This window comes from Haemaphysalis longicornis, unplaced genomic scaffold (genome assembly GCF_048455015.1).
Source record: "Haemaphysalis longicornis isolate Haplotype H1 unplaced genomic scaffold, Haemaphysalis longicornis Haplotype H1 scaffold_12, whole genome shotgun sequence".
NCBI classification, from domain to species: domain Eukaryota; kingdom Metazoa; phylum Arthropoda; class Arachnida; order Ixodida; family Ixodidae; genus Haemaphysalis; species Haemaphysalis longicornis.
In genome coordinates, this window is record NW_027526225.1 from 18,804,458 (window position 1) to 18,831,854 (window position 27,397).

General features: G+C 45.9%; 1 protein-coding gene across 1 annotated transcript in view; it reads left to right on the top strand.

Moving 5' to 3' along the window:
- The first annotated feature begins 441 nt into the window (after window positions 1-441).
- Window positions 442-27,397, top strand: part of LOC144161880 (uncharacterized) — a 38,472-nt gene continuing 11,516 nt past the window's right edge. The window contains exons 1-2 of the mRNA XM_077692449.1: window positions 442-621; window positions 24,317-24,518. Of these exons, the coding sequence (XP_077548575.1) occupies window positions 445-621; window positions 24,317-24,518 (379 nt within the window). The 5' untranslated portion in view covers window positions 442-444. The remainder of the gene's footprint in view (window positions 622-24,316; window positions 24,519-27,397) is intronic.

Below are 27,397 nucleotides of genomic sequence, written 5' to 3' on the forward strand. Positions count from 1 at the left end.
GGGCTTGGTCCTCATAAATTCCTCCGGGAACTAAACTTGAACTTAAATGGTTCCTACAATTCAGCGTGCACAAATATACATCTGTTCCGAATAAAAAAACACAACAGATTCTACGACAGGATTATCTTGTAATGAAATGGGACATTCTGTCGTTTGTACAACAGAAATCTCTGTTGTGCGACAGACATACTGTAGTTAAACAACATAGATTCCTGTCGTACGACAGACCATCCTGTAGTCCCAACACAGATCCCTGCTGTACGACAGATGATCCTGTTGTACAACAGAAATTTCTGTTGTGCGAAAGAATTTCTTGTGTTTTTCGACTGGGTCAGTCATAAAACTGCTGTAAGATCCGCGAGACACTCTGCCTCAATACCGTTATTTTCAACCATTAATGTGCCTATTCGTCTTGCGCGTCTTCAAACGTTGCAGTTCGAGGTCATGTCCTACATAAGCGACATGCAGAACAGGGGCATCAATTGGACGGCGGCCATATCATTCACAATGAGAGGTCACTTTTACAAGCCCAAAAGTATATCTGAAACCGGCGAGTCATTCTTCCAGCCATTCCAGCCATGCGAAGACTTCTTTGGCCCAGCAGACCTCGAGCCACACCTGGTAAGAGAAAGAAATATCAGTTTAGCCTGGCGTACCCTTCAGAGCAGTGTTGTTGGCATGGGAATAATTCGCAATGCTACCGAACACGAGAGAGAGAGAAACCTTACTGTACAATGCAGTTAAGAGGGTGGGGTGGCCGGTGGCATGAGCCTGACGACGACAGCAGTGGCTCGGTTCACCAAGGAGATTTGGATCCCCGGATATGTGCAACCCAGAGCTCCTTCCTCTCCTCGTAACACGCTCTGGAGGTGCAGGGATCATCAGGACATGCCCACATGGAGTGCCCCTAGTGCGGTGTTCTAGCCACCGTGCGAACATGAATGCCGGGAATAATGTTTTTGAAAAAACACGGCAGTCCCGGGAGGCTCTTGTCACCGCATTATGTTTTTTAGTGTGTAGGCTTATAAGGTTTTCAAAATAGGGCTTGCACACGTCTCGACAGAATAAAGGGTGTACATGAAGTTCAGTGACACTTTGTGTTTAACTATTTTTAAGTGCCTGACATTGGTATTCTTATTGTCGGTCGTACACCTCTGGGGCTGCAACGTGTTTGGCAGCTATAGTCAATCTGCATAGGTCCGAATGCTCGACGAATACGAAACGTTTCCCAAACCAAATGTCGAGTTCCCCATTTAATAATTGCTAACAGCGTGAACAACTAGACGAAGGACGATAGAGAGCGGCTACACGGACAAGCACTGACAAGAGAGAGCGGCTACACGGACCAGCGATTGTCGGTGTAGCCACTCTCTTTCTTCCTTCGTCTAATTGTTCGCGCGGTTAGTTATAATTCAATCAAGAACCAACTCGCCCAATCTCTCAAATTCTCCTATGGCTTGTTATTAAAAATGGAGTAACTAGTCGAGTCATACTCGAAATTTCAATGTCCGCTAGTATCTACTCAAGAGAGTGATGGCTGTAAGAAATGTCAAAACCTTCACCAAGAATTACATAGATATCACGCGTACGATGTTTCATGCACATGTATTTTTAAAGTGCTGACTCGTCGATCTTCAATCATTGCCGTTAGTATTGAACGTTGCACAAATGGCAGAACGAGGCTTTTTTTGTAATGCGAGCATTCTGACCAGAATATTCGTGTGCTTTTGTGGGCATCTGAAATTGTGTAATGCACTTCGATGTTTTCGCCAACAAATCCTCCTTTGTGCGAGGAAGCAATGTGGCTTCTGTGCAGTGACTTGTTACATTTAATTTCCCGTTGCTTCACTTGAGTTCAAACAAAATCTTTGCTTGAATTACCCATTGTGTCACTCGAGTTCAAATAAAATCTTTGCTTGCAACTAAGTTCAATTGCATAATATTGCAGGACACAAGCAAATTTTGCTGTAGTTCTGCGAATACCCACTAGAAGCAGGGTCAACGCAATTGACAACTCGTAATTTCTGTTTTCAACAGCACCCAAACAGGCGTACTTTATAGTCCCTAGGTGTCGACTCTTTGGTGCAGTCGTTGGATATTCCTACAGAAAATATCTCACTATAATTGAAACAGCACCGGCTTAAACGTACAGCCGCTTCGATCAATAAATCCACCCTGAGGCACTTCTTGCCACAAAACGAGTAAACTGCGCCGTGAGATATTGATATCGCTATTTCCCTTACTAAAAAAATTGTTGTCAAATACAAAGGCTTGTTAGGAAGGTTGCAGCCATTTGTACTTAGGGTTTCCATATGCAACGGTATTTTTATATGAAAGCTGTTATATACTGTTTTCATGTTGTATTTTTATGTACGCTGTCCGTGCAGTTCTTATACCCAGCTACCAACAGCAAGTCGAGGTGTGTTCACCTTGTTACGGGACCGAGCAGTAAGCACTTGGGTCAGTGTGTGCGCCAGCTGCATGAAACCTCTGTGAACTTAGTCGCTAATGTCAGTAACGTCTCTGGATACATTAGCGCGCGATGGTAGCAGTCTTACCATTGGGTCGTACCAACACACGAAAGGGGCATGACATGTGATGCAATAAAGCTTGACTTTGGGCTAGTTGGGTACACATGGCACCTTGAAAAAGAGCGCGAAAAAACCCCTCTCCGAAATGTTTTTCGCGCTGATTCTCAAGGGCATGACAGAGCTAAGCAGGAAGTGTGAGCGTAAGTCTTTATCTTCCATATGAGATAATGAGAAAATACGACGTTTTCCAAGTATTTCGCGTTCAAGGGGCAGTAAAAGAAGAAAAATCGAAAGCGGGCACTCAACGGGAAAGCTGTCTTAAGGGTATCTGAATCGCGGCACTGATTCGCCATACTGGGCTGTAGCACTTTTATCGGCTCACTGCTGCTAGCCATCACGCTCTTCGCCTCGCTGTCTCGCTCCTCTCTTTATGAATTGAACGTTGGTTGGCTCAATGGGATTAAAATTTTACACCTTCACAGTGCTCGCGCGCATCGTGACTGAAACAGCGCCAGCGGGAGTTCTGCACTTTTCGTGCTTTCTTTTATCTCGCTCCTACCAGCGCATTACTGCTCAGTTTTGAACACGTCATTTTTGCGGCCACGTTTTTTTATTACTGTCGCGAAAACCTTCACAATGGGTGTTTCTAACTAATAAAGCGTTGGGGCTGCAAGTTATATACACAGAGTTTACCTGAAATATACCTTCTCATTTGTTTGTCAAAAAGAACGGGGATATCTATAACAAGCGCCAGTGGTTCTGGAGTTTCCAATGGTTGACTGTATAAACCGCTTGTTTTTCGAAGCCCCTCATTGTGCCCGTTATGACGTAACGCCTCGGGGCTCTAATTATTTCTGCTATCTTTCGGCGACGCCTGATTCCGGCAGTTGCTTAACAGTGTGACAGAAAAAGAACTACTACGACAGGGTAAGCGACGTAAGTGCTCTGCAATTAAAAAAAGTAAAGCCGTTCCACTCAAAGCTTCCTACAGATCAGAACACAATGTGTAGCCGGAAACACACACACGTCCGATAAACTCAATTTGTACTCGGGGGGGTACTGCAGGGTTCAGCCCTTGCGCCTCTACTATTTCTTATTTATATCAATGATATCCAATTTTGTATCCAGTCACCAATCCAGATGCGCCTTTTCGCAGATTATTGTGTCGTGTATACAGTTATAAGAGAATCAGAGGACCAAATCGGGCAGAACAACTCACTAAAAAATGTACATGCTTGGTGCCAGAAATGGGGTATGAGACTGAATGCATCCAAAACCAAATGCGTCACATTCACTAATAAGAAGCATCCGCTTAATTTTTCGTACACTTTAGAAAATATTGAACTCCCTAAAAATAATCAGGTGAACTACCTTGGCGTCACGCTTTCAGCGAACTTAAGTTGCGAACTCCCTATTGACACCGTCTGCAAAAAGCGGTAGGAAAACTATCCTTTCTTCGAAGAACTTTGCCAAATCCTACTACCCGAGTCAAAGGAAATGCATACCGGGCACTTATTCGTCCTGCCTATAATATGCCAACTTGATATGGAATTACCACAAACAACACCTAAAAGACAAAATTGAACAAACTCAGAAATTAGTTGAACGGTTCATCTCCTCTAATTATTCGCCGCGGCATTCAAGCGCCACCAACCTAATTATTAGAGCAAATCTTCAGCCACTTTCCAAACGAAGAATAACTTCTGGGTTAAAGTTCCAATACTTACTCTATCACGGTCATTTTAAGATACCGCGCGCTCGGTACTTACAGGACCCATTTAAACACTCACTCAGGACAAACCATCACACGGTCATTTGTCAGCCTGCTAGTCGTGTCAACACACATAAGTGCTGCCGGTCAATGATGTGAATTGTTACACGTTGGAATCTTTTATGAACCGTCTAGAAGAGACTGATTTTTCCTAAGAATGTATGCATGTGTATCACAAAGTATCCTGTGTGTATCAATACGTTTTTAAAATGTTTTTTGTGGGCCGTTATTGTGTTTCATCTTACCAATCCATCTACTCTTCCAAGGGTCTGGTTAGGGCCTGCAGTATGTAAAATAAATAAATAAAAATGTGAAAGTTTTCGGAAGCGCAGAGCAGTGATTCGCCATAATGGGATGTACCACCGTTATCCGCTTAGTACTGCCACCCCATGCAATTCAAACTTCCCGCCTTCGCAGGGCTCCAGCGCCCCCTGCCTGAAACTGCGCCAGCGGTGGTTCTGTTTTCTTTGTGCTTTTCACCCCGCACGTGCCGGCGTTGCACTGCCCCATTTTGCCTTTACTATCGTAAAAACCAACCCAATGGGCCTCCTTAACTAAAGGAACGCGGGTAGTGCCAGTAATTACGTGTATTGTTCCTCAAATGTACCTATAGTTTTCACTTAGGTACTTAGGTAGATACATAACATAAATGCACACTTAGGTCGATACATAACAGACAAGCAAGACATACACACGGAAGTAGCTTTAACCAGGCTACGCATAGGCCACACTTATGTAACATATTTACACTTGCTCACTGGGTCTTCGAGACCCCTGTGCGGCAGGTGTGTAGAAGCCTATCCGTAGTTCACATACTAATCACATGCAAGGCACTTCAAACCACACGGCGAAAACACTTTCGAAAACTCTACAGACGCAAATCCCACTCCACAAATCGCACTTCTTAGGCGAAGAACCAATGTTTTCTGTCAAACGTGCTTCTAAGTATTCATCCGAAGTTAAATTTCTGAATCTCATACCGTACCATCCATAATCACAACCTAGTCCTCTACACCAGCCATCTTCTTTGTCTTTATTTGTGTTTACCTCTGTTGCTATTCAATTTTACTATTCACCTTTAATATTTAATTACTTGCCGTCTGTTTTTGGCGCTCTTTGCCCTAGTTGGGCTCACGCCACTAAAATGAAACCATCATTACCTAAAATTTTCTTCGCGCTAAACAACGCGAAGATTTATGACAAGCGCAAGCGTTTTACAAGTTTCGAACGCTTATGACTATATATAAACCGCTTGGGTTATGAAGCCTCTGGGGTACGCCGCGAACAACAGCGTTACCCCGGGCGCCGAACTGGTTCTCTATATACTTGGGTCGAGCAAGTGAGCTAGGGCAACAAGGCGAGCTCCTAAAGTGCTCTGCACTTAAGAATTAGCGCCTTTCCATTCTGAGAGGTGGATGTCCTGCGGAGATGGACACAGTCGGAGGACTGCACGAAATAACCCACGTTTCTTTGTAATTTGCGATTAAGCATACACCCCAGCTGTATGCCTGCCTCAATGAAACTTTAACGCATTAGACTTTTATTCTAGCCAACAAACATTGGGCCGCCTGTTTCCCTTCAATATCGTAGGCATCTTACAGTCTAAGTAACACAGAGCAGAATACGCCCGATCCATGAAGCCCCAGATAGGTCGTATTAGGCTGTTTGACGTCCACGCGCAAGCCTTCCGCCAACACAACGGACCTGTAATCAGTGATTCCATGAAGCTTATAGCTTATATATAACTTTCATTTCATTTTCATTTCATTTCATTTATTCTCCAGAACAACCGCTGGACGGCCTCCTGGGCTATAAGCTGCGAGTTGCAGCTTGACTAGGCCCAGGAGCCGTTGTACATAACAACAACAATGTACAATAAAAACAACAAACAACAAAACCACAAAAAGTAGCTCTTTAAACTAAGAAAAACAAACGTAAATGCAAGTTGTACAAATGATATAAATAATACAACGTGTACAAATGATACAATTTTCGTATAGAAATTATAAAGGTCCACAGGCAAAAATAGAAATTGCAGAAAATAAATCGCGTGTACTTAGCTATATATGTTAACATAACTATATATATAACTTAACTATACATAGCTCATATATAACTTATACATAGTGAAAAGATTGACTGATAAAAAACAAAGTGACACCATTTAAAACGCCAACTTCATTTACAGAGTCTGTATAATTGGGAAACTATCGAATAGCCATGTGACTAACCTGCGTCTTTTACGCAGTGAGCTCATAACCCATAGTGAGCAGTTGTTTTCCAGTTGGCAGAGCGAACAAAATCCTTCGGAAAAACAAGCAGGAATTAAAGGCATGAAGAAGGAGCTATTCTCGCTTAAATTTAGTGCACATTCTTTAAGTTAGATTTTTTTCGACAGATTGACTCGTTATAACCACGCTGACACCTCTCTTTCGATAGACAAATTTCATTTTGATTCAATGAAAAGACCTATTTTTCACAACTACGCTGGCACCTGTTTTAACGCTGACTTTACTGACATCGTCTGTATAATGAGAAAACAGCGAAAAGCCCAATGAATAGCTCGATACTTTTCCGCAGTTGGCTTCTAAACTATAGTGGGCTGATTCAGTGAAAAGACTTATTTGTCACAACTGCGCTGACAGCTGTTTTAACGCTCACTTTACTCACATAGTCTACGCTGACACCTGTTTTAACGCCGACTTTACTCACATAGTCTGTATAATAAGCAAACAGAGAAAAGCCCTGTGAATAGGTCGCGACTTTTCCGCAGTTGGCTCATAACCTACAGTGGGCAATTCATTGCTATTGGTTGAAGACAAAGAAATGGAACGCAACTCCAACAGGGATTATAAGATCTATTCGCGCTTAAATTAAGTGCACCTTCTTTTTTTTATAGCAGTATATTTTTAAACACCGGAGCTCACGAACACATCAACTCAGAAGCCCTAATGCGAACGGCACGTGCTATGCCGCCCGACGCCGCACAGCAGTAGGGCGCGTTTGGCCAGTCAGGACACTGCGCAATTGGCATAAGTGGCACTGACCGTACATGACCCTGCCTGTCTGTTCGTACCCAATGTTTCACAACACAATGATGATGATGGATTGATTTTATTGGCGCAAGGCCGACATGGGCAAAGAGCGCCAAACACAAAGTGATTTGATAGGAGAGAACACGAAGTAAAATCAGTTAAAAACAATGAGCACGGCTGGTGTAAAGGGCCAGGGTGAAGAACAAGAGTGGTTAAAAATTAAATAAGGCGGCTGGTGTATGGGACCAGGGGTAAAACTATGGGTGATAAGAGATGAGTTGTAAGAAATGAACTTCAGATAGGAACCTTAAGGTTCGCTGAACAGAGAACATGGCTTCATCTCCTAAGAAGTATGACGGGTGTGGTGGAATATGTCGTGTGTGTAGTTGTGGGAAGTGTTTTCGTCGTGTAATGTCGAGTGCCTTACATTGTATGAGGATGTGGATCACGGATAGGGCCTCTCCGCACCTGCTGCACAGAGGTCTTGGAGACCCCGTGAGAAGGTGCGAGTGCGTTGCATGGGTGTGCCCTACCCGTAATCTAGCCAAGGCGACTTCAGTGTATCTATTACGTGTGTCGGTGGTGTATGGTCCCAAGTGTGGTTTTATTACGTGTAACTTGTTGTCTGTTTGTTCACTCCAGTGCGTTTGCCATGTTTTGCGAAGTTGTTGTCTGATGTGTGGTTTCACGTCGGTGTAGGGTAATGTGGTTATGTCTACTGTATTCGAGAGTGTAGCAGCAGCAGCCATTCGGTCCGCTGCTTCGTTCCCGGCTATACCACTGTGGCCAGGGACCCAGCAAAGAACCAGTTCAAACTTGCGTACATACACCGACATAATACCCTTGACTATTAGATTTACAACGTGATTTTTTGAATACTTTGTTGACGACAACGCCCGCACGACACTGAGGGAGTCTGTATATATAATGGATTGTGGGATGTGACTTTGAAGGATATGATTAACAACAAGAAGTACACCGTAAGCCTCTGCCGTAAATATACTAGTATGACTATTCAGAGTTTTGGTGACACTAAGGCCGGGCCCATGCGCCGCGCAGGACACAGAGGTGGAAGTCTTAGAGGCATCCGTATAAAATTCAGAGCACTCATACTTCTGCTGCAAATACAAGAAATGCTGCAGAATTGCACATGTGGGAGCTCGGTTTTTATCTACATGTGTGAATGATGTGTCGCATGAGACAGGGCGGAGATGCCATGGTGCTATGAGATCTGTTACAGAACTTTGGATGGTATCTAAAAAGGAGACAGCAAGCTCTGACGCTTCCTCTCTAACTCTGTAAGAGAAGGGCGCAGAGAACGATGGTCGGTTTAGGAGTAGTGCAGTCTGAGACGTATCATAAAAAGCCGATTTAAAAGGATGGTGTGGCATAGATGAAATTTTAAAAGCAAAAAGAAGATCTGTGTATGCTCGCTGACGTTGTAGGTTCCACTTATTACACTCCACATAGAGGCTTTCGACCGGGCTAGTCCGGAAGGCGCCACATGCCAACCGGAGCCCCAGATGAAGCACTGGGTCCAGCATTTTCAGGGATGTCTTACTTGCTGACCCATAAACAACGCTTCCATAGTCTAATCGTGAACCTATCAGGCTGGTAAAAACACGTAAAAGAAGTTGTTTGTCAGACCCATATGAAGAGTGGGAGAGAACCTTGAGTATATTCATGGCCTTTAAGCATTTATGTTTAAGTTGTTTTATGTGTGGAATGAACGAGAGCTTTTCGTCAAGGACTACACCTAAAAACTTGTGTTCATTTCTGACTGGAATTGAGACACCATTGAGTTTGATGTCTGGATCCGGCCGAATGCCGCGCCTTTTCGAAAACAAAACACAAGTACACTTCACTGGATTAAATTTAAAACCGTTGCTATCTGCCCAGCCAGCTAGCTTGTTAACACCAAGCTGGACTTGGCGCTCGCAGATAGACAGGTTACAAGACTTAAAGGATAATTGCACGTCGTCTACATAGATTGAGCAGGAAATGGTTGGTGGCAGAGCCTTCCGAAGAGAGTTCATTTTTACAATAAACAACGTGCAACTCAAGACTCCATCTTGCGGAACACCGTTTTCCTGCACATGAACTCTAGAGAGTGCAGTTCCAACTCGCACGCGAAACGTTCTTTCAGAGAGGTAACTGGCAAGCGTGTTCCACATGTTACCCGACATACCAAAGGACTTCAAATCGCTGAGGATGCCGTACCGCCAAGCAGTGTCGTACGCCTTTTCAAGATCAAAGAATACTGTCATACAGTACTGCTTATGGAGGTAAGCATCTTTAATATATGACTCTAACGCAACGAGTTGATCGTTCGTAGATCGCCCCGCCCTAAAGCCTGCCTGACAGCTCTCGAGAAGACCGTTGTACTCTAAGAAGTACACGAGTCTCCTGTTTATCATCTTCTCGAAGAGCTTACACAGGCAGCTTGTCAGGGCAATGACGCGATAACTGGCGGGAGAGGAAGGGTCCTTCCCTTCCTTTAGGAAAGCCACTACTATGGCCTCCCTCCAAGAGCGTGGGAAGTGCCCCGAAAGAAATATTTTATTGTAGAGGTGAAGAAGTGTTTCAAGTGTGTCTGCATGTAAGTGTTGTATCATTGTGTATGAAATCCTGTCTGCACCTGGAGCTGAAGGTTTACAAGTACCGAGTGCGACCTTCAGCTCATGAAGTGAAAAGGGGGTGTTATAGGATGAGTTCGACTTATTAGTGTCTCGCAAGGACTTCTTCTCACATGATGCTTTGTGTTTAATGAAAGTGTTGGTGTAGTGTGCTGAACTGGACACGTGTTCGAAGTGTTGTGCAAGTGTGTTAGCCTGGTCTTCCAGTGTGTCCCCTGTTGTACTAACCAGGGGCAGGCTGTGAGTCTGTTGTCCTTTTAGTTTTCGTATTCGTGTCCAGACTTTTCGCGTGTCAGTGTATGAGTTGATGGAAGTGAGGAAGGAGCGCCAACTCTCCCTTTTCGCCTCACGACGCACTCGCTTCCCAAAAGCCTTTGCCCGTTTAAAAGAAATGAGGTTATGTGACGTGGGGAACCGGCGAAGGACACCCCACGCCTTGTTCTGGGCCTCTCGCGCCCGCCTGCAGTCCTCGTTCCACCAGGGCCTCCTTGGGGTGCGGGACCCACTGGAGGCCTGGGGAACGGACTTTTCGGCAGCGTCGAGGATGTGCGCCGTGACGAGTTGGGCGGCTTCCTCCACGTGTAGGTGTTTTATGGATGTGTGGTGTAGTTGAGATGTTTGTGTGAATGTGCTCCAGTTTGCTTTTGATTCATTAAACCTTTTATGGGAAGATGGACTGCTCGGGCCTATACCTATATACGTTAATGAAGTGGGGAAGTGGTCACTACCATATGGGTCCGTGCCCACACCCCACTCAAGACATGGAAAGAGAACTGCGGAACCAATAGCCAAGTCAAGATGCGAGTATGTATTGTGTCCTAAGTTATGGTATGTAGGCGGTTTTTTGTTGAAAAGGCATGCTCCTGAAGATGTAAGAAACTTCTCTATCAGGCGACCTCGGGCATTCGTTCTAGAGGAGCCCCAAAGAGAGTTGTGTGCATTAAGGTCGCCTGTTATGATGTATGGCTCGGGCAGCTGGTCGACCAGCGCCTCGAAGTCAGAGCTCAGAAGTGCATCATCAGGACGAATGTAAATGGAGCATACCGTTATCAACCTATTAAATATTATTGTGCGTATTGCTACAGCCTCAAGGACGGTGTTGAGAGCGACAGGGTGGCATGCTAGGGATTTCCGGGCTATTATGGCTACACCGCCCGAAGAGTGTGTGCAGCCATCCCTGTCCTTTCTGAAGACCATGTACCTATTTAAGAAATTTGTGGGCTTGGAATTCAAATGCGTCTCCTGAAGACACATCACACTTGGCTGATTAGCATGCAGTATTTCGTATACATCGTCAAGATTTTTAAGAAGGCCTCTACAGTTCCATTGAATTATGTTTTCTCTTCCCATTATTTAGTGTTGGAGCTACTGGAGTGTGTGTGTTTGTTTATGTGTCGTCTTTCGGGGCTGTGAATCTCGTCTTTTTTGGCTTGTCGGGAGGCTTTGGCGTCGGGACGCGTTCCTTGCGCTGCGTTGCAGGCAGGAACGGCCCGACATCCATGTCGTCGTCGGATGTCCGAGGGGTGCCCGACGGACCGGGCCCCCCGGACTTGGCCCCCCCTCGGGAGCCCTTCGTTTGAGCCGCCACCGCCGAGGGCGTCCGGGGCGCCAAAGGTGGCACGGGCGGTGCGGTGGCGGTGGGAACCGGTGCGGGGCCCGTGGTGTCCATCACCTCTGTACCCTCCAACGCACTGGAGGATGGGGAGACAGAGGCGGGAGCGGCACCGGTCCCGACGGAAGAGGTTACCACCACAACCGCTGCTGCCTCAGCAAGCGGCGTGGTGGCGGGTTGGGCTGCCAGAGGCAACCCAGGGGGGGGGCGGGGGAGGGACCAGGTCAGACTCGCTGAACTGGGTCCCTGTGGAAACGAGACGCCGCTCCGCCCCCCGGCGAGCTGCGTCGGCATACCTCCCCAGGGGGAAAGAGGCGAACCTCTTTCGCGCCTCTGGGAAGGTAAGGTTCTCAGTGACTTTCACCTTGATGATCTCCTTCTCCTGTTTGAATTTCTCGCATGTTCTAGAGTAGGCCCCGTGGGGCCCCTGGCAGTTAGTACACATGAGGGTTTGCGATGGGCAGTTGTCTGATGGATGATCGTGTTGTCCGCACTTGGCGCATGTTAGTCGACCACGGCAGGCGGTAGTGCCATGCCCAAACCGCTGGCATTTAAAACACCGGCGGGGGTTGGGGATGTATGGCCTGACGGGGCAATGAATGAAACCTGCATGTACTGATTCAGGAACTGTGGAATGGTGAAAAGTCAATATTACATGTTTTGTTAGGATTTCCTTGTTATCTCTACGAATCATGATACGCCTCACTGCTGTCACACCTTGGTCCTTAAGGCCTTCCAACCTATCGGTGTCAGTTTCATTCATTAGATCTGACTCAGAGATCACACCCTGGGAGCTATTAAGGCTGCGGTGGGGTGTGACCCTGATGTCGAGATCTGCGATGCGAGTTTGAGTCAAGAGATTTGTAGCTTGTTGCTTGTTATTCACTTCTACAAGAACTTCTCCTGTTCTGAGTTTTTTGGCTTTGTAGGACTGACCAACAATGCCCTCAAGAAATTTGGAGATCAGGAAGACAGACTTTGTGGCAAGGGGGTTCGACGGATCAACAGATTCGATTACCAAAAACCTAGCATAGTTGTCCGGCTTTCGGAAACTCGTCGTTGGCAACGGAGGAAAGGATACTTCGGTGCGGCCCCTTTTAGGGGGCCGATCTTTGGATTTGGAAAATTTGGAAGCCATATATCATAGTATAAAAGCAGGGAGACGGGGGTACTTTCTCCTTTGACCTTACCCTGGTAGTCAAAGAGGTCCCGGAGCTCCCTGCCTGGTAGACAGGCAGGGAGCCCATCGGCCGGAGCTTGACCAAGGCTCCGACGGCCACCGTTCATGGTTTCTAACCCTCCACCTATAAACACATTGCCACGGTTGGATCCAGCGTATGTTTGGGGGCTCGGGGTCCGCGGTATCGCCAGTACCGTCACCAAGATTGCTCAAGGTGCCCCGTGCGGGGTTCACAACACAATGGCTATCAACCCTAACAATACTAAGCCATATACAAATCCGCTAAGAATATAGCATGAGTGGACAGCGGTCCTCGAGCGCTATGGCCACACCATCTATGAAGGCATATGGTGACCAGGCTAACAAGATATTTTTTTATCGTTGGCAGCAGCCGTAGTCAGTGTACTGCAACTTGTTTTAAGTCTGTGCCCAAAATAGGACATTGCCGAGGTCACGAAATACCCGTGGCAGCCTTATTCAGCATAGTAAATTTTGTTTTACGTACGTCCCTGATTAAGACATTGCCGACGTCATGAAACACAAGAAGCAAAGAGTCATGTCAAATTCGGGCTTATATTGTTTATTTTTTAGTTATTAAAGCATCGTTTTCTACCGGACCAGCACTGAGGGCACTGTTAAACACTAAAGCCTATAATTAAAACACTTTTATTTTGTCTTCATGATCCCTTTAGAAAAATGGCTGCGGCGTTGCTGGACCTGGCAGGATATGCTACCGAAAGCAGCCGAAGCACAGCCTGCCGTCCGATCGATGTTGCTAGGATAATGTTGCGCACAGCGATCCCTCACTTGCGTCGTTTTCCCAGTTTCTGAAGTCCGCGTGAAAGTCGTGGGTCAGGCGTGCATTGGTGCCTCTAAAGCTCCTAGCCATATTTTTGTCTATCCGTCCCCCGACGCTTGGCTCGCGGAAGCTCCCGTTGTTTACTCGTTACAACCAACTCCTCGGCACGCTCGTACTCGTGTTTTCGCTTTAACCCTTTAGCCAGCATAGCGATATCTGCAGGATGGTCCGACGCACCAAGGCGACTCTCGGTGCAGCGGCGGACAACAGGATTTCTCACTGAACGAAGCGAATGCATTATCAGCAGTCGGCGAGTGCTTCTTCACGCCTCAAAACATTCGTCCTTATGTGAAATGTCTTTCCACCGCTCGAGACAGTCGCTCCTCCTCCTTGTAATGTTCTCGGCCGGCGCTGCTGGTCCCCGGCGCCGCGGCTACTGTGTGTCACGTGGTATGTCTCCAAGGTCAAAATCGTACGCGCGGCGAAACTCGTTGGACCAGGCCAATAGTGCTTTCGCAATAAATCATTTTACCAAGAATGTTTTATGCCGGGGTGCACAAACCTCACCGACGTCACATCCATCACGAAAATGACATCACTAGAAAAAGTTCCATTGGCGCGGAGGCGCTAGCATTCACGCCCACGATTACTCTGGCCGCAAAGGGAGGTGTGTAACGCTGCGCCAACTGAGCCATGCAGTGATGCCCGGATAGCTGTACGAACGCGCCTTCTGTCCTTCCCTGTAGTTTCTCCATTCAGATGGTGCTGTCTTCTAGGTGAGATGAAGCGAAGTAGTGGGTCACGACACTAATGAGCGCCGATAGTTGGCGCCTCGATAGGGCAGCGTACAGCAGCCGAAACCGCTACTTTATCCGTACACCGCCTATGAGGAACGCCACTCAGCTTGTGGAATGCCGCCAGCAGGACGTCGTTCGCCGAGCACACCAACAAGACTTCTGCCGAGCCGCAAATGTGCTACTTTCGCTATAGCGTACTGTGACTTCACCAAATGACTCGCTGACAACCCGTTCGCTTTCGTTCACATGGTTTGCGATTGCCTGTGGTTTCAATCGAGTTTACGCAATGCTCGGACGAGTGTAATCCAGTGTCTAAGGTTCATGCGTGTAATGGTGCCACACCGATGAAATAAAAATAGCGATGTGCAAGTTCATAGCGATGCACAATAAACATTCAAATGCTCCTGTGAACGCACATTTCACTTTCGCCTTTTACCGCTTTTTATAAAAAGCAATCAACCCCATTTTTCTCAGTTTCTTTATCTTCAGGCTCCCATATGAGTGACACACTAAAAAAAGCCAGAGGCCCCATTACACTCTCCCTCTGACATTTTTCTTTGAAGCGGCTTAGGCCGGCTTCCGGCCACAGCACGAACAAGATTCTGTGACTTCTGAGGAAAATTGGTGGAAAGGGTCTGGGAAGTCGCCACTACTAATTTTGTTATTTTGTTAATTTTGCCATCTGCGCATCTGGCCCGTGACATAAGGCCAACATCTCGATTTTTTGTTCGAAGTTGGTGATAAAAATGGCATCATTATCATCGCCACCAAGCAGCAAGCGCGCCAAGCTTGCATTTTGTCTCCATTGTACTCTAAACTAAATACGCAACAGCACACTTAAAGCTAAAGTTCTGCTCATTAACCTCATGAAGTATATTTGCAGTCTGCAAACTCCCTTGTGAACTGAGGACACTCAGGAAAACTAGATTATCAGAAGGCAGCCCAACATTTTCCGGGATATCACTCAAAATCGCCTTCGCGACGGAGGAACTGCCCACTGGTAAAGAGCGGAAAGTGGCAAAGCAAGTGGTACTGCCTTAAGACCGAAACGAGTCCAGGATGTGCATGGGCAGAAGGCCTCGTGAAAAGTCATTCGTTGCGCGGGAATGCACACTATTTTGGCTGCCCGGTGATTCTTCACACCTTGCAATCTGCATGGATGTTTTTGGATTCAGCAGCCGAAAATACGCAGTCTGTGCCTGGGCAATCTGCCCTGCTACCTTCTGGAAAAAATTCCGACGTCTGAATTTTTATACTACCGCTGTACAGCATTAGAAAAGCAGCTGGCCTCGTCGACTTGGCTTATCTCTAATATTGTGCAACAGACATTTAACGAGTCGTTTCGTTTTAGGGATCTGGTTGCCCAAATTCTCAAACATTTATTACTAAATGAATCTTGATTTAGAGCTTTATTTGGTGTTATGTTTTGTGTCGGTACTGATGTTCACTTCCAGTTTTCTTGCAAATTACTGCTGCCAGTTTTAATTCAGAGGACCCACGAAGGTCGCGTGAATAAAAGCCGTTTTATCACTGTAGATGATGATGATGATGGTTGGGTTTTTATGGCGCAAGGCCGACTAAGGGCAAGAAGCGCTAGAGAAAAGGTTATTTAATGAAGTGAAGTGGTTACCACAAAAAGGTAGGTACCAAAAAAACGTGTCAACCGAACATAGTAAAATCAGTCAAAGATAATGGTGATGGCTGGTGTATAGGGCCACATTTGATTATGCGTGATAGGAAATGAGGTTTAAAAACTTAACGTGTGACAAATACTCAAACACACGTTTCACAGAAACAATGGCATCGTCACCTAGAAACAGCGATGGGTGTAGTGGGATATGTTGTCTGTAGAGTTCTCTGAAGTGTTTGTGTCGTGTTGTGTGAAGTGCCTTGCATTTGATTAGTATGTGCACTACGGATAGGGCCTCTCCGCAACAGCTGCACAGAGGTCTTGGAGATCCAGTGAGAAGGTGTGAGTGCGTTGCATGTGTGTGCCCTATTCGTAATCTGGCCAGGGCGACTTCAGAGTATCTATTGCGTGTGTCGGTGGTGTATGGTCCCAAGTGCGGTTTTATTGCGTGTAACTTGTTGTCTGTTTGTGCACTCCAATGTGTTTCTGATGGATTATTTATTTGTCGAACAGGAATTCTATCTGCTAAAGCAGTAGCGTAGGAAAAAACATGAGGTTTAATGCGCCTGCAAACAACCTTGCTAATGAGACGTTTGGTAGTGGAGGTATATCGGTAAATAAATGTCTCGTCGTTAGGACTGTGCCAGGAACTGGCATACACGTCTGGTTTCTCTTAAATGGAAATTTGCGGACATGCTACAAAACCTCCATCTGCCTCTCAACTCCATGAAGAAAGCTTAGCTGCGTCGCAATGGTGGTACCTCGATGTACGCATCAATGCACGAAAGAAAACACGTTTGTTTGTAATTTGCGCCAGGACTGTGCCAGGAACTGGCATACACGTCTGGTTTCTCTTAAATGGAAATTTGCGGACATGCTACAAAACCTCCATCTGCCTCTCAACTCCATGAAGAAAGCTTAGCTGCGTCGCAATGGTGGTACCTCGATGTACGCATCAATGCACGAAAGAAAACACGTTTGTTTGTAATTTGCGCCAGGACTGTGCCAGGAACTGGCATACACGTCTGGTTTCTCTTAAATGGAAATTTGCGGACATGCTACAAAACCTCCATCTGCCTCTCAACTCCATGAAGTAAGCTTAGCTGCGTCGCAATGGTGGTACCTCGATGTACGCATCAATGCACGAAAGAAAACACGTTTGTCTGTAATTTGCGCCAGGACTGTGCCAGGAACTGGCATACACGTCTGGTTTCTCTTAAATCGAAATTTGCGGACATGCTACAAAACCTCCATCTGCCTCTCAACTCCATGAAGAAAGCTTAGCTGCGTCGCAATGGTGGTACCTCGATGTACGCATCAATGCACGAAAGAAAACACGTTTGTTTGTAATTTGCGCCAGGACTGTGCCAGGAACTGGCATACACGTCTGTTTTCTTATAAATGGAAATTTGCGGACATGCTACAAAACCTCCATCTGCCTCTCAACTCCATGAAGAAAGCTTAGCTGCGTCGCAATGGTGGTACCTCGATGTACGCATCAATGCACGAAAGAAAACACGTTTGTCTGTAATTTGCGCCAGGACTGTGCCAGGAACTGGCATACACGTCTGGTTTCTCTTAAATGGAAATTTGCGGACATGCTACAAAACCTCCATCTGCCTCTCAACTCCATGAATAAAGCTTAGCTGCGTCGCAATGGTGGTACCTCGATGTACGCATCAATGCACGAAAGAAAACACGTTTGTTTGTAATTTGCGCCAGGACTGTGCCAGGAACTGGCATACACGTCTGGTTTCTTATAAATGGAAATTTGCGGACATGCTACAAAACCTCCATCTGCCTCTCAACTCCATCAAGAAAGCTTAGCTGCGTCGCAATGGTGGTACCTCGATGTACGCATCAATGCACGAAAGAAAACACGTTTGTCTGTAATTTGCGCCAGAACTGTGCCAGGAACTGGCATACACGTCTGGTTTCTCTTAAATGGAAATTTGCGGACATGCTACAAAACCTCCATCTGCCTCTCAACTCCATGAAGAAAGCTTTGCTGCGTCGCAATGGTGGTACCTCGATATACGCATCAATGCACGAAAGAAAACACGTTTGTTTGTAATTTGCGGTTGAGCAGACTTTCTAGTTAATTGTCTAAGTTAAACTAGGATGTTCTACAGCTGTATTCCAGGAGCCAACCATTAGACCACCCGTTTTCTTTAGTAGAAGCCAACGCATTGACAGCAGAAGGGAATACCACAATTTCACACCTTTGCTTTAAGCTATGTAATTAAAAAAAAGGTGAAACGCTGTATAACATTTGAGTTGTCTTATTGGCTGATTGTAACATGCTGTGTTTCGGGCTGCCTATAATAACCCAAGAGAGACAGTTGTTTTCAATAAGCATAGTTCACTCTCAGTATGGACCATGTATTCTCAGCAGACAGAAATGGGAAATGGATTTCCAATTCAGTGTGACCTGAAAAAAAACTGCGGTAGTTTAAACTATGTCGCGCAAGGCATGAACCGCCGCGGATCTGCAGGATTTCTTTCTATGTCCGCGGCTACTCATGCTGGATCGGATCGCCATCCACGCTGTCGTTCTCCATTCGCAGTACGGCGCGCATCTCGGTACGGGGCTTCTTATTCGGGCGTGCGTACTTTCCGTGGCCGCCCAATTTCGAGAACTGGCGCGCCGCCGGCAGCTCGTAGGCTCTTCTGCGAAATGGAGCGCACGCGGGGAAGCACTTGACGGCAGCTGTGACGCTGCGGCGGCGCGTACGCGCACAACGCATGCGCGGCGTTCCTGTAGTGGTGTTGGGGTCCCGCGGAGCAAGTGTTGCGCCAGCTGTGGGGTTGGTTGAGAGGTAATGCTAGACGCTCCTTGTGGTTTTCCCGTTACGCGCCACACATAGAGCCAGCTACAACAGCTCCGCTGTTATTATTAACGACAAGTGTACGAAATTGGCGAAGCGATAGAGTCGTCTTAGAGGCCAGTTTTATTGCAATGTTTCAAGCCACCTAAATAAGATACAGAACTACCGAGTATTCGCGAGCCATTGGAGTCGTAAATTTTTCCGCCTCGAAGCGGGGCAGAGGCGGGCGGACGTCGATCACCTATGTAGGGTAGCTATATGTACTTTCGCTGTAAACAGTTATGCACTCATTTAATGCTCGTTGAGCTACAGTAGTAAAAGTAGTTGTGTTTCGTAACCAGATGTCACCCACACCTATTTGGTTTTCGAACGTGCGTAAGTCAAATGGAGACGTATCTGACATGTGCGTCAACCACCTTTCAGCCTTCGGAAACACGATGCAACGTTTTTGTCTTGGTAGATGGTGGATTGCCTAGATATGGGGTAGATTTATGCATTCGCCGAGGGCAATCTTCCAGCCAGTGAAGTTGAGAAGCTTCGCTTCAAGTCCCTAGCCGCATTCGTAAATATTCACTGTTGTGTAAAAAGTGCAGGTTTCGCTTCGCCAAAACTGTTGATAATCCGTGCACCACTTTGCTTCGGCCCTAACAGCTTTGCAAGGATTACAATTCAAGCTTCGGGTACAAGATGGACAAGCGAAACGTGTTTGCGTTCAACGTGGCCTGGAATAAAATGATGATGTTCGACAATGACTACGCCCTCACTGGAAAGGTAATGGGGGCATTTAGAGCGGTATTTTTAGCATTGTTTTTCACAAATCTGTTCCTGGAATAGAAATACATGTTAGAAAAACTGAGACGGCAATCATCATTCTGCCAATATTCGGTCTCAAAAAACTTTCAGGTTGGTAGAATTAGAAGAAAGTTGACGGGTCGACGGCAAACCTGGCTTCAGGTGTACTTATTTTCAAGCCCACTAAATCTGACACACACGGAGGAGGAGTAATATGCAATATTTCCAGTCTTGGGTGTGGGTATTATATAATAATAAAGAAATGTTTGAAAAAACAGCGGTGAAAAATAATACTTGTCCCTACTGTGTAGTCTGTGTTCAAAGTGGCTCGCAATCTCGCCTTAATAAATTACGACACGTGTTTCATTTCGGCCACATATTTACGTCTGTATAACTTATAGGATGTATCCAAGCATCATTTCGTATAGGTTTCCATTACATTGATGCACAATTAAAGGGGCACTGAAGTGATGTGCACGCATTGATGGAATAAAAACACAAATTGTAGTCTGGAGAATCTAGGCTATGTTTCGACCACTCTACCTATCCTCTTCTCAGGATCCTCCTCGCCGATTTCCTATGACCTTTGGTATGACATCAAAACAATATGGTTTGGCTTCACTGCGTTACTGTACAGCTCGCCAACGTTCGGATAGAATCAGTTGGCTAGTCGTTTAGCCGACGGGTGCAGGCGAGTCGTCGCAATTCGTTCCCTGTATCGAAACTATGCCACGGCACGTTTTTGCCAGGAAAAATAGGCCTTTAGTTTGTTAGTTTGTAGACTGTATCAAGCAGAAAGCCGAAGTCGCTCCACACCAGCGCACATGTGATAGTTCGCTGACTGGTGCGCTATTAGAAAAAATGTAAGGCCAATAGAAGGCGGGACCAGAGTCAGCGAAGTATATACAGGAACTAAGGAAATAAAATCCACCGAACCTTTTATCGTACAGCGTAAAACCAGGGTGCGCGACGCACTTTTTCAGATCTGAGAACTAGCACAGTGGTCAGCAACCCGACCAGGCATCTGGGAACGGTTTTGCGCCTGAAGAATGCAATAGTTAGACATGAAATATTGAGGCTTACTGGAGGGATGCTTACTGCACTAGCGCTATACAAGAAATAGTCATCTACGCTGCTTGAAATGCTATAAATAAATAAAAATATAATGTGGCTACACATTATATGCTTTATATTTGTGAGCGTGACAGCGCTGGCCTATAGCAGCGTGGTCTGGCGCACTACGTATGTTGTTTTCCAAGCCGTATGTTCGAATACCCAATGGTGCAGGTCTCCTTTTTAAATTGATTTATTAGTGTTTGGGCAATGTTTTATTTACTGAATTCACCATTTTTGTGCTTTAGCATTCATTCCCCCACGAGCGAGTTTGCAGTACACGTGCAGTCTGACACTGACGCGCTGCCGGGTTCTCTTGTTGGCATGGTGTTGACATAACCACCGACGGCTTTCGGGCACAGTTCCGAATCTGCCGACCCTTGCCCTGCTGTGAACATGCCTCTTACGATACAGACATGAGCCAGGCATGCTCCAAAGGCGGGCGTTCATCCACTGCATATGACTTGGCTAATGATTGTCACGATTTCGCTCCGTGCTGGTAGGATTATCTGATAAATTTTACAGCCGACCACGGTGCAAAAGCACGGTATGGCAATCACTGATATCGAGAATGCCGATCCAACGATAACTTCTGATGCCAAGCACGTTGTTTTACTGAAACAAAGCGAAAACTGGTCGGAATTCTAATCTTGGACACGTCCAATCATGTAGCACCTTGTATTACGTCACTGCCGTTAGTTGGTACCGCACCGCAAACCACGAATGTTGTTTTTTTCCGGGCTTTATAAATACCCCCTTATGTACCGCATAAACGATAAAAAGGGTGGTTATTTGAGCCAGTTTACGCAGCGCAAGTAACAACAGGAGCTTGACAAATTCACTTCAATGTCTCTTTGATGAGCTGAAGCTTCAAGATCGGGAACACAGCGTCAGTCATGGTGTTCGGCCTAAATGAGAATGCTCTTACCAACAAAGGAGTTTGCTCTTATAAGCTTTATATTTGTAATCTCACGTTCAAGAAGTCCCCTACGGAACCAAGTACATCCATAATAGCATGATTGTTTCATTCCAATGTGGGGGTGGTAGTGGTTGCAACGATAAAAAACGTCCAGTGGCAAAAGGAGTTTGAGTAAGGAGCTAATGATGGTGACTTTGAAACAATGCAGCATTTTTCTAACAAGATGTTATCTAAATCTCGCTCCAGAAAGAAACAATGGGGCAGCTTCACACTTTTGCAATGAAGACTGGGCAAGAAGCGAAGCTTGCGGTCCTACGGAGCATATTCTCGGTTCCCTAGTTTATGCCTGATTCTCCTTCGAGGCTCTGTCAGGTTTTCTACGTGGTTTCGTCATTATCCACCCCCAAAAGAGCAATCAACAATCGAGCATTAAAGAATTTACAATGTACGCATGACCCCCACATTTGCGGTGTAGCACCAATAGTAGCGGACGGGCGGTGGGACGAGCATTTGGCCAAACGTGTTGAACTCGTTCGGTGGCCCCGATTTGGCTTGTGTGGTCTCTCGAGTGGAATTGTTATTGAGGAGGTGATTAACATTGCCGCTTCTCGACGTTTTGGTTTCACTCGTTTTGGTATTAATTCTTCTCCTTGCACCGTCAAAATTGTCCCACTCATCCCTGCAGGCGAAATAGCGAGCCACTCCGAACCGCGTTTCGAAAGCTGCGCTTGTACCAGATGTAATGGGCCTTTGACAGATGACGACACGAGTCCAATCGTTTGGCGAGGTCTTCCTGCGCACGTTCGCTGGCCCAACTATAAGCTTAAAAAACTGCATCAGTGTTAAACATTTGTCCGTGCTCTCCACCCAAAACCATGTTCCACCGTGGTGACGTACAGGGTATGGTGTGGAGGCACAGCAGACTGCTGCTGTTTCTTGCTGAGGCGCAAGTTTCTACGGTTACGCCTCTGCATGGTCGGCCTCGAAAGGGCGATTTTTATTGTATTTAAGAGTAACATACGTCTTCTGAAGATTACATTACCAAATGTTTTCTATAATTACGACAGACACTCCTGTTGTTCTTTTTTATGTATTATTAAAAATAACTCTTCAAATCGACAGTTGGACTGTTTCGTTAAGAAGTCAGGGCTTCAACTTATTCAGTCAGGTCCACAAGCATGAAGGACACCGCGTTGGTATCGCAGTGATCATCACAATCACATGATCATCACATAGATTATGTTGTAAGTAATGCCAACCGTATGTTAGGATATATTCGTAGGAACTTTAATTCTTCACCTAGCTCTTTGAAATTAATTCTTTATAAAACTTTGGTTCGTTCAAAATTGGAATATGCGGCTGCTGTTTGGCATCCTGGTATTGCATCGCTCACCGACGAATTGGAGGCGGTTCAAAATCGTTCATGTCGCTTCATACTTTCAAATTATCATCGCACGTCCAGCGTCACCACAATGAAAACGACTTTATCTCTACCGCTACTCGACCATCGCAGGCAAATATCGCGTTTGTGCCTATTCCACAAAATATATCATGGCAATTCCATTCTTAAGGACAGACTACTAACGAATCCATCGTACATGTCAGCGCGTGTTGATCATCGTTACAAAATAGGCATTCCATATTCTCATACAAAGTGTTTTCATGATTCATTTGTACCGAGCACATCTGTTAAATGGAATCAACTGCCACATGCAGTTGCCGAAATATTGGACGTCGTGGCTTTTAGGCGTGAAGTTTCAAGACTGTTTGAGTGAAAATGTGTATGCTGTTATGTTTTTTTTTACGTTCCCTGACTTGGCCAGTGTTTATTTAATTATTTAGCCTTCTCAGGTGAAGGTCCGTTGTATTTGTATTGTCACCAGCCAAATTGGCGCAGTGTCGACTCTGTTGGAGTAAAGCTGGTTATGAGTGTTTACGCCAACTTGTGCAACGCATGCTTCCTTTAGTAAGAAGCTGTTGATATAGCTATCGCAGTGTCTGTACTGTTTGTGTAAAGAGCTGTTGTTATCATCCTATTACTTGCTGTATATTCTTCCAATAATTTTGTTTTCCCCCACTCCCCTCTGTAATGCCCTTGGGCCCTGAGGGTATGTGAATAAATAAATAAATAAATCACAGTCTTTTTATATTGACTCTAGTCAATCTCCTTGTTCATGCAACTCCCTAGTCATCATAAGAAGATGCATGAACAAAAATACGAATGCATCGTATTCATCTTACCCTCAACGATGGCGCACTGGCCAAGGCGCTGTGCTGCTGAGGCCAAGGACGCTGGGTGGATTTCGGCTGCGGTGACTGGTTCTCAGATGGGCGCCAAAAGCGAAAACGCCCTTGTGTCGATGTAGTTCACGCGGTAAAAATCCCCAGACGGCTCACATGCATCCAACGCTCTCCACTATAAGCGGTGGCATTTCCCAGGTGCAGCTGAGGCGCTGCAGAGCACGACATCCCACACTCAAACTCTCCTCATTCGTCCTCTTATTTTTATTCTCTTTTACCTTTACTTCCTTCCTCCTTTCTTTTTCTGCTTTGTATTCTCTCTTGGTTCACCTTCTTGAATAGCTGCTGTTCGTTATTTATAATATGGCACGCAGCACCATGTCTACACTTCTCAAGCCGACGTTTACACTTCTTTCCCATTGTGCAATCTAGCTGTGCGCAGCGCGGATAGCATATCCTCAAGTGCGCTTCGGCATCGCCGCCTACGACGTTATCTACGACCAAGGACACACGTGCCCAAAGTTCCAGCTGGTCGGTTCACCGTTCGGTCGTGTACAGACCCTTGGCCTGGTTCGGCGCCGAACGAAAGACTTCTACGACTCCCAGGACATGCAAAGCTGTCTCGGGCTCTTTGGTGAGCGAGTTGCCAATGCGGAATATTGTCATCTGTGAACAAACTACAGTAATTCCTCGTTATAACAAAATCGCTTTACTCGAAATATCGCTTTATTCGAAATGTTTTGTTGTCCCAACCTAAACGCATGGATTTTAGGCCGCATTACTCGAAGCGCGCGAAGAGCTTGACCCACTTAGAGCGAAGTGGCGAGCGGAGGCATGGCTGAGCGGCGGTGACCCAGCAGTGAGTCAGGCTGCCAACATGGCGGGTCAACACAAGCTGGTCTTTCCGGGGCGATTTTCTCGAGCCAGTCATGCTCGATTCGCGCCATCCTACTTTACACAAATTCGTTCCTAGACATCGTTCGTTCCTAGACATTGATAAATGACGTGAACGCGACGCTACGCGAAAACCCACACTAGAAACGTAGGACTAGCAGTGTCGTCGATAGCGGGTCGCCTAAAAACTCTTGTTTTGCAAACTTCACTGCCGCAAACCTCGAGGACAAATCTCCCAGAGATCATGAAAAGCATCCACTGCAAAACCGGTCAGTTTTCATGATCGCGCTGGGCACCCAAAACGAGCGGATAATTTTTGAGCGGAACAAACACAACCTCAGGCTCGAGCCACGGCAATTGCGGCACTTTTCAGCGCGAAACTCGAGTAGCATTCCGTGACGCCAGCAAGTCCCTCTCTAAACTGACTGCAGCCACAGCCACTTTAATGGGCGGAGCCCACAGGCCCTTGCAATGGTAGGACACATTGGAGCAGGGGTTCCTCGCACCCGGCAATAACTTCAAACAACCAAACATCATGGTTTTTTTTGGCACCTGAATAACGGTTTGCTTCACTGAATAATTTGTGTTTCGATTCCTTGTAGTTGTGGTGCAATTAAAGCTCAACCGCTTTAGCTTTTTTCGAGTGGTTGTTTATATCAAAATACCGCTTATAAGAAACCTTTTAACCGTCCAGCTGACTTCGTTATAACTGGGAATTACTGTGGTTACTACTGCTGGCTGGTGCATTGCAAAGACCATGTAAACGGGGCAACGGCCGAACGAATCGAGCACTATGAAGCAGCACTACACCGTCGCCTTTCTTTATTCCCTCCAATCCTTCCCGGACTTAATTCGGTTTTGTTTGTCTTCATCGGTGAAACGCGAAACTAACACCAGTGCAAAAGAGACACGTGTTGTTAAAATACAAGCTGATAACAGTGGCTTGAGCTGGCATAGGAAGTAAAAGGAGAGACAGCCGATTTTTGTCAATTATATTTTCTTTATACTATGCATATTTGCATCACCTATAACACCTCACCCACACATAATTTTGCTTATACCTTCCTAGAACTTTTGAAATCGCAAGTTTTAGATTGAGCCACACGTGTCGCGACAAAAACCGTTGCAGTCAGCCGTGCTGCAACATACTTTTAAGTGTACGAGAGAATAAAAGAGGGTTGTAAAACTTGTGCCCAGCTAAAACAACAATAATGTGCAACCTTTACTTTTTCGTAATGAGGTTTTTTGTTGCACGTTGTAATCTGCGGAATCATTTGGACACTTAAGGTAGCCTCACGTTAGGCAATGTCGTAACTTTTCAGTCTTCAGTAATTATAGTGCACAATCAAACTTGTCTCCTTTTTTTTAAGTAGGAAGTCGCCTGCCGTTACCCTAGTATATAGAACGCTGCTTTTAAAAGATCTGTAGGAACATCACTCCATAAAAAATGCGGTCTGCCTTGACTAGGAAATGAGCGGGCACGGAGACGGTAGAAATTAGAAGCAAAGTACGGCGCTTCCCTTTTCTTTTATTCCCTTCGTCTATGTGTGACGAAAACGCGGAGGCTACCTAAGCGCGAGCACGCTGTTTGCTGTGCTTAACCACAATACGCGTGGGGTGCAATCCGAAAGGCATTCGCCACCACAATTTTCCCACAAGAGCACGCATTTCTTCACAGTGCAATATTCGGCATCAAGTTCTTTAGGAAGCGTCAACGAGTCTAAAAAATTTCGTACGATTTGTAGATAAACCTTGTTGGAAGAGATTAGGAAGCACCTCCGCATTTTCGGGATTCCAATCAATCAATCAAATCAATCATTCAATCAATTTATTAATATCTCAAAATTATACATGGGGTTATATAAAGAAGGAGTTCCCAAGGTCGGAGGCTGTAGCGGGAGCTGTGGCGGCATCCAACGAGCGCCCCACAGCTTCCGTGCCGAGAAACGCTACAACTCTGCCTAGATTGCTTGCTCTTATGAAGTGCCGTTTTGAATGCAAATTGTGCGCCCGCTTACTAAGCCCAGACGCCGGAGCCCAATTTTGTCGGGTGTATGGATTTTTGGGAGCACTGTTTCAAACTTGTTCTCGATGCCCAAGATGCGTGCTTTCGTATTTACATCTTGTCTATACCCACAGATGTAAAACGGCGGTCACCCAAATGAGAGAACGGAGAGAGGCAGGTAAACATTGGGTATGCCGCCTTGCTGAGTCCTGTTCCCTCACTTTTGAAGAGTTGCTTTTCAATCATAGCTTTCCTTGTTTCACTCGCGGAGATCGTACGTGAAAACTTAATTCCGGAAAGCTCGTTTTCTCTGACCACAATAATGATCGTGGGTGAAGGGAATGGTGAATGAAACGCGATACCATTTGTCGTTTAAAGCCAATGTCTTCAAAATACAAAGTGAAAGTCCAACATACAAGGCGTCACGCCCAAAACGCACTTCCAGAAAGCCACCTTACACAAGGGGATTCTATGAATGCCCATGAAGCGTTAGTGCCCTGTCAATACTTTGTTCTTAGTTAATCCCCCCCCCCCCACCCAAGTTGGCAGGTGCCAAAGACATGGGAATGATCAGTATGGAAGTCCAAAATCAGACATCGAGAAGTTTCTGAGGC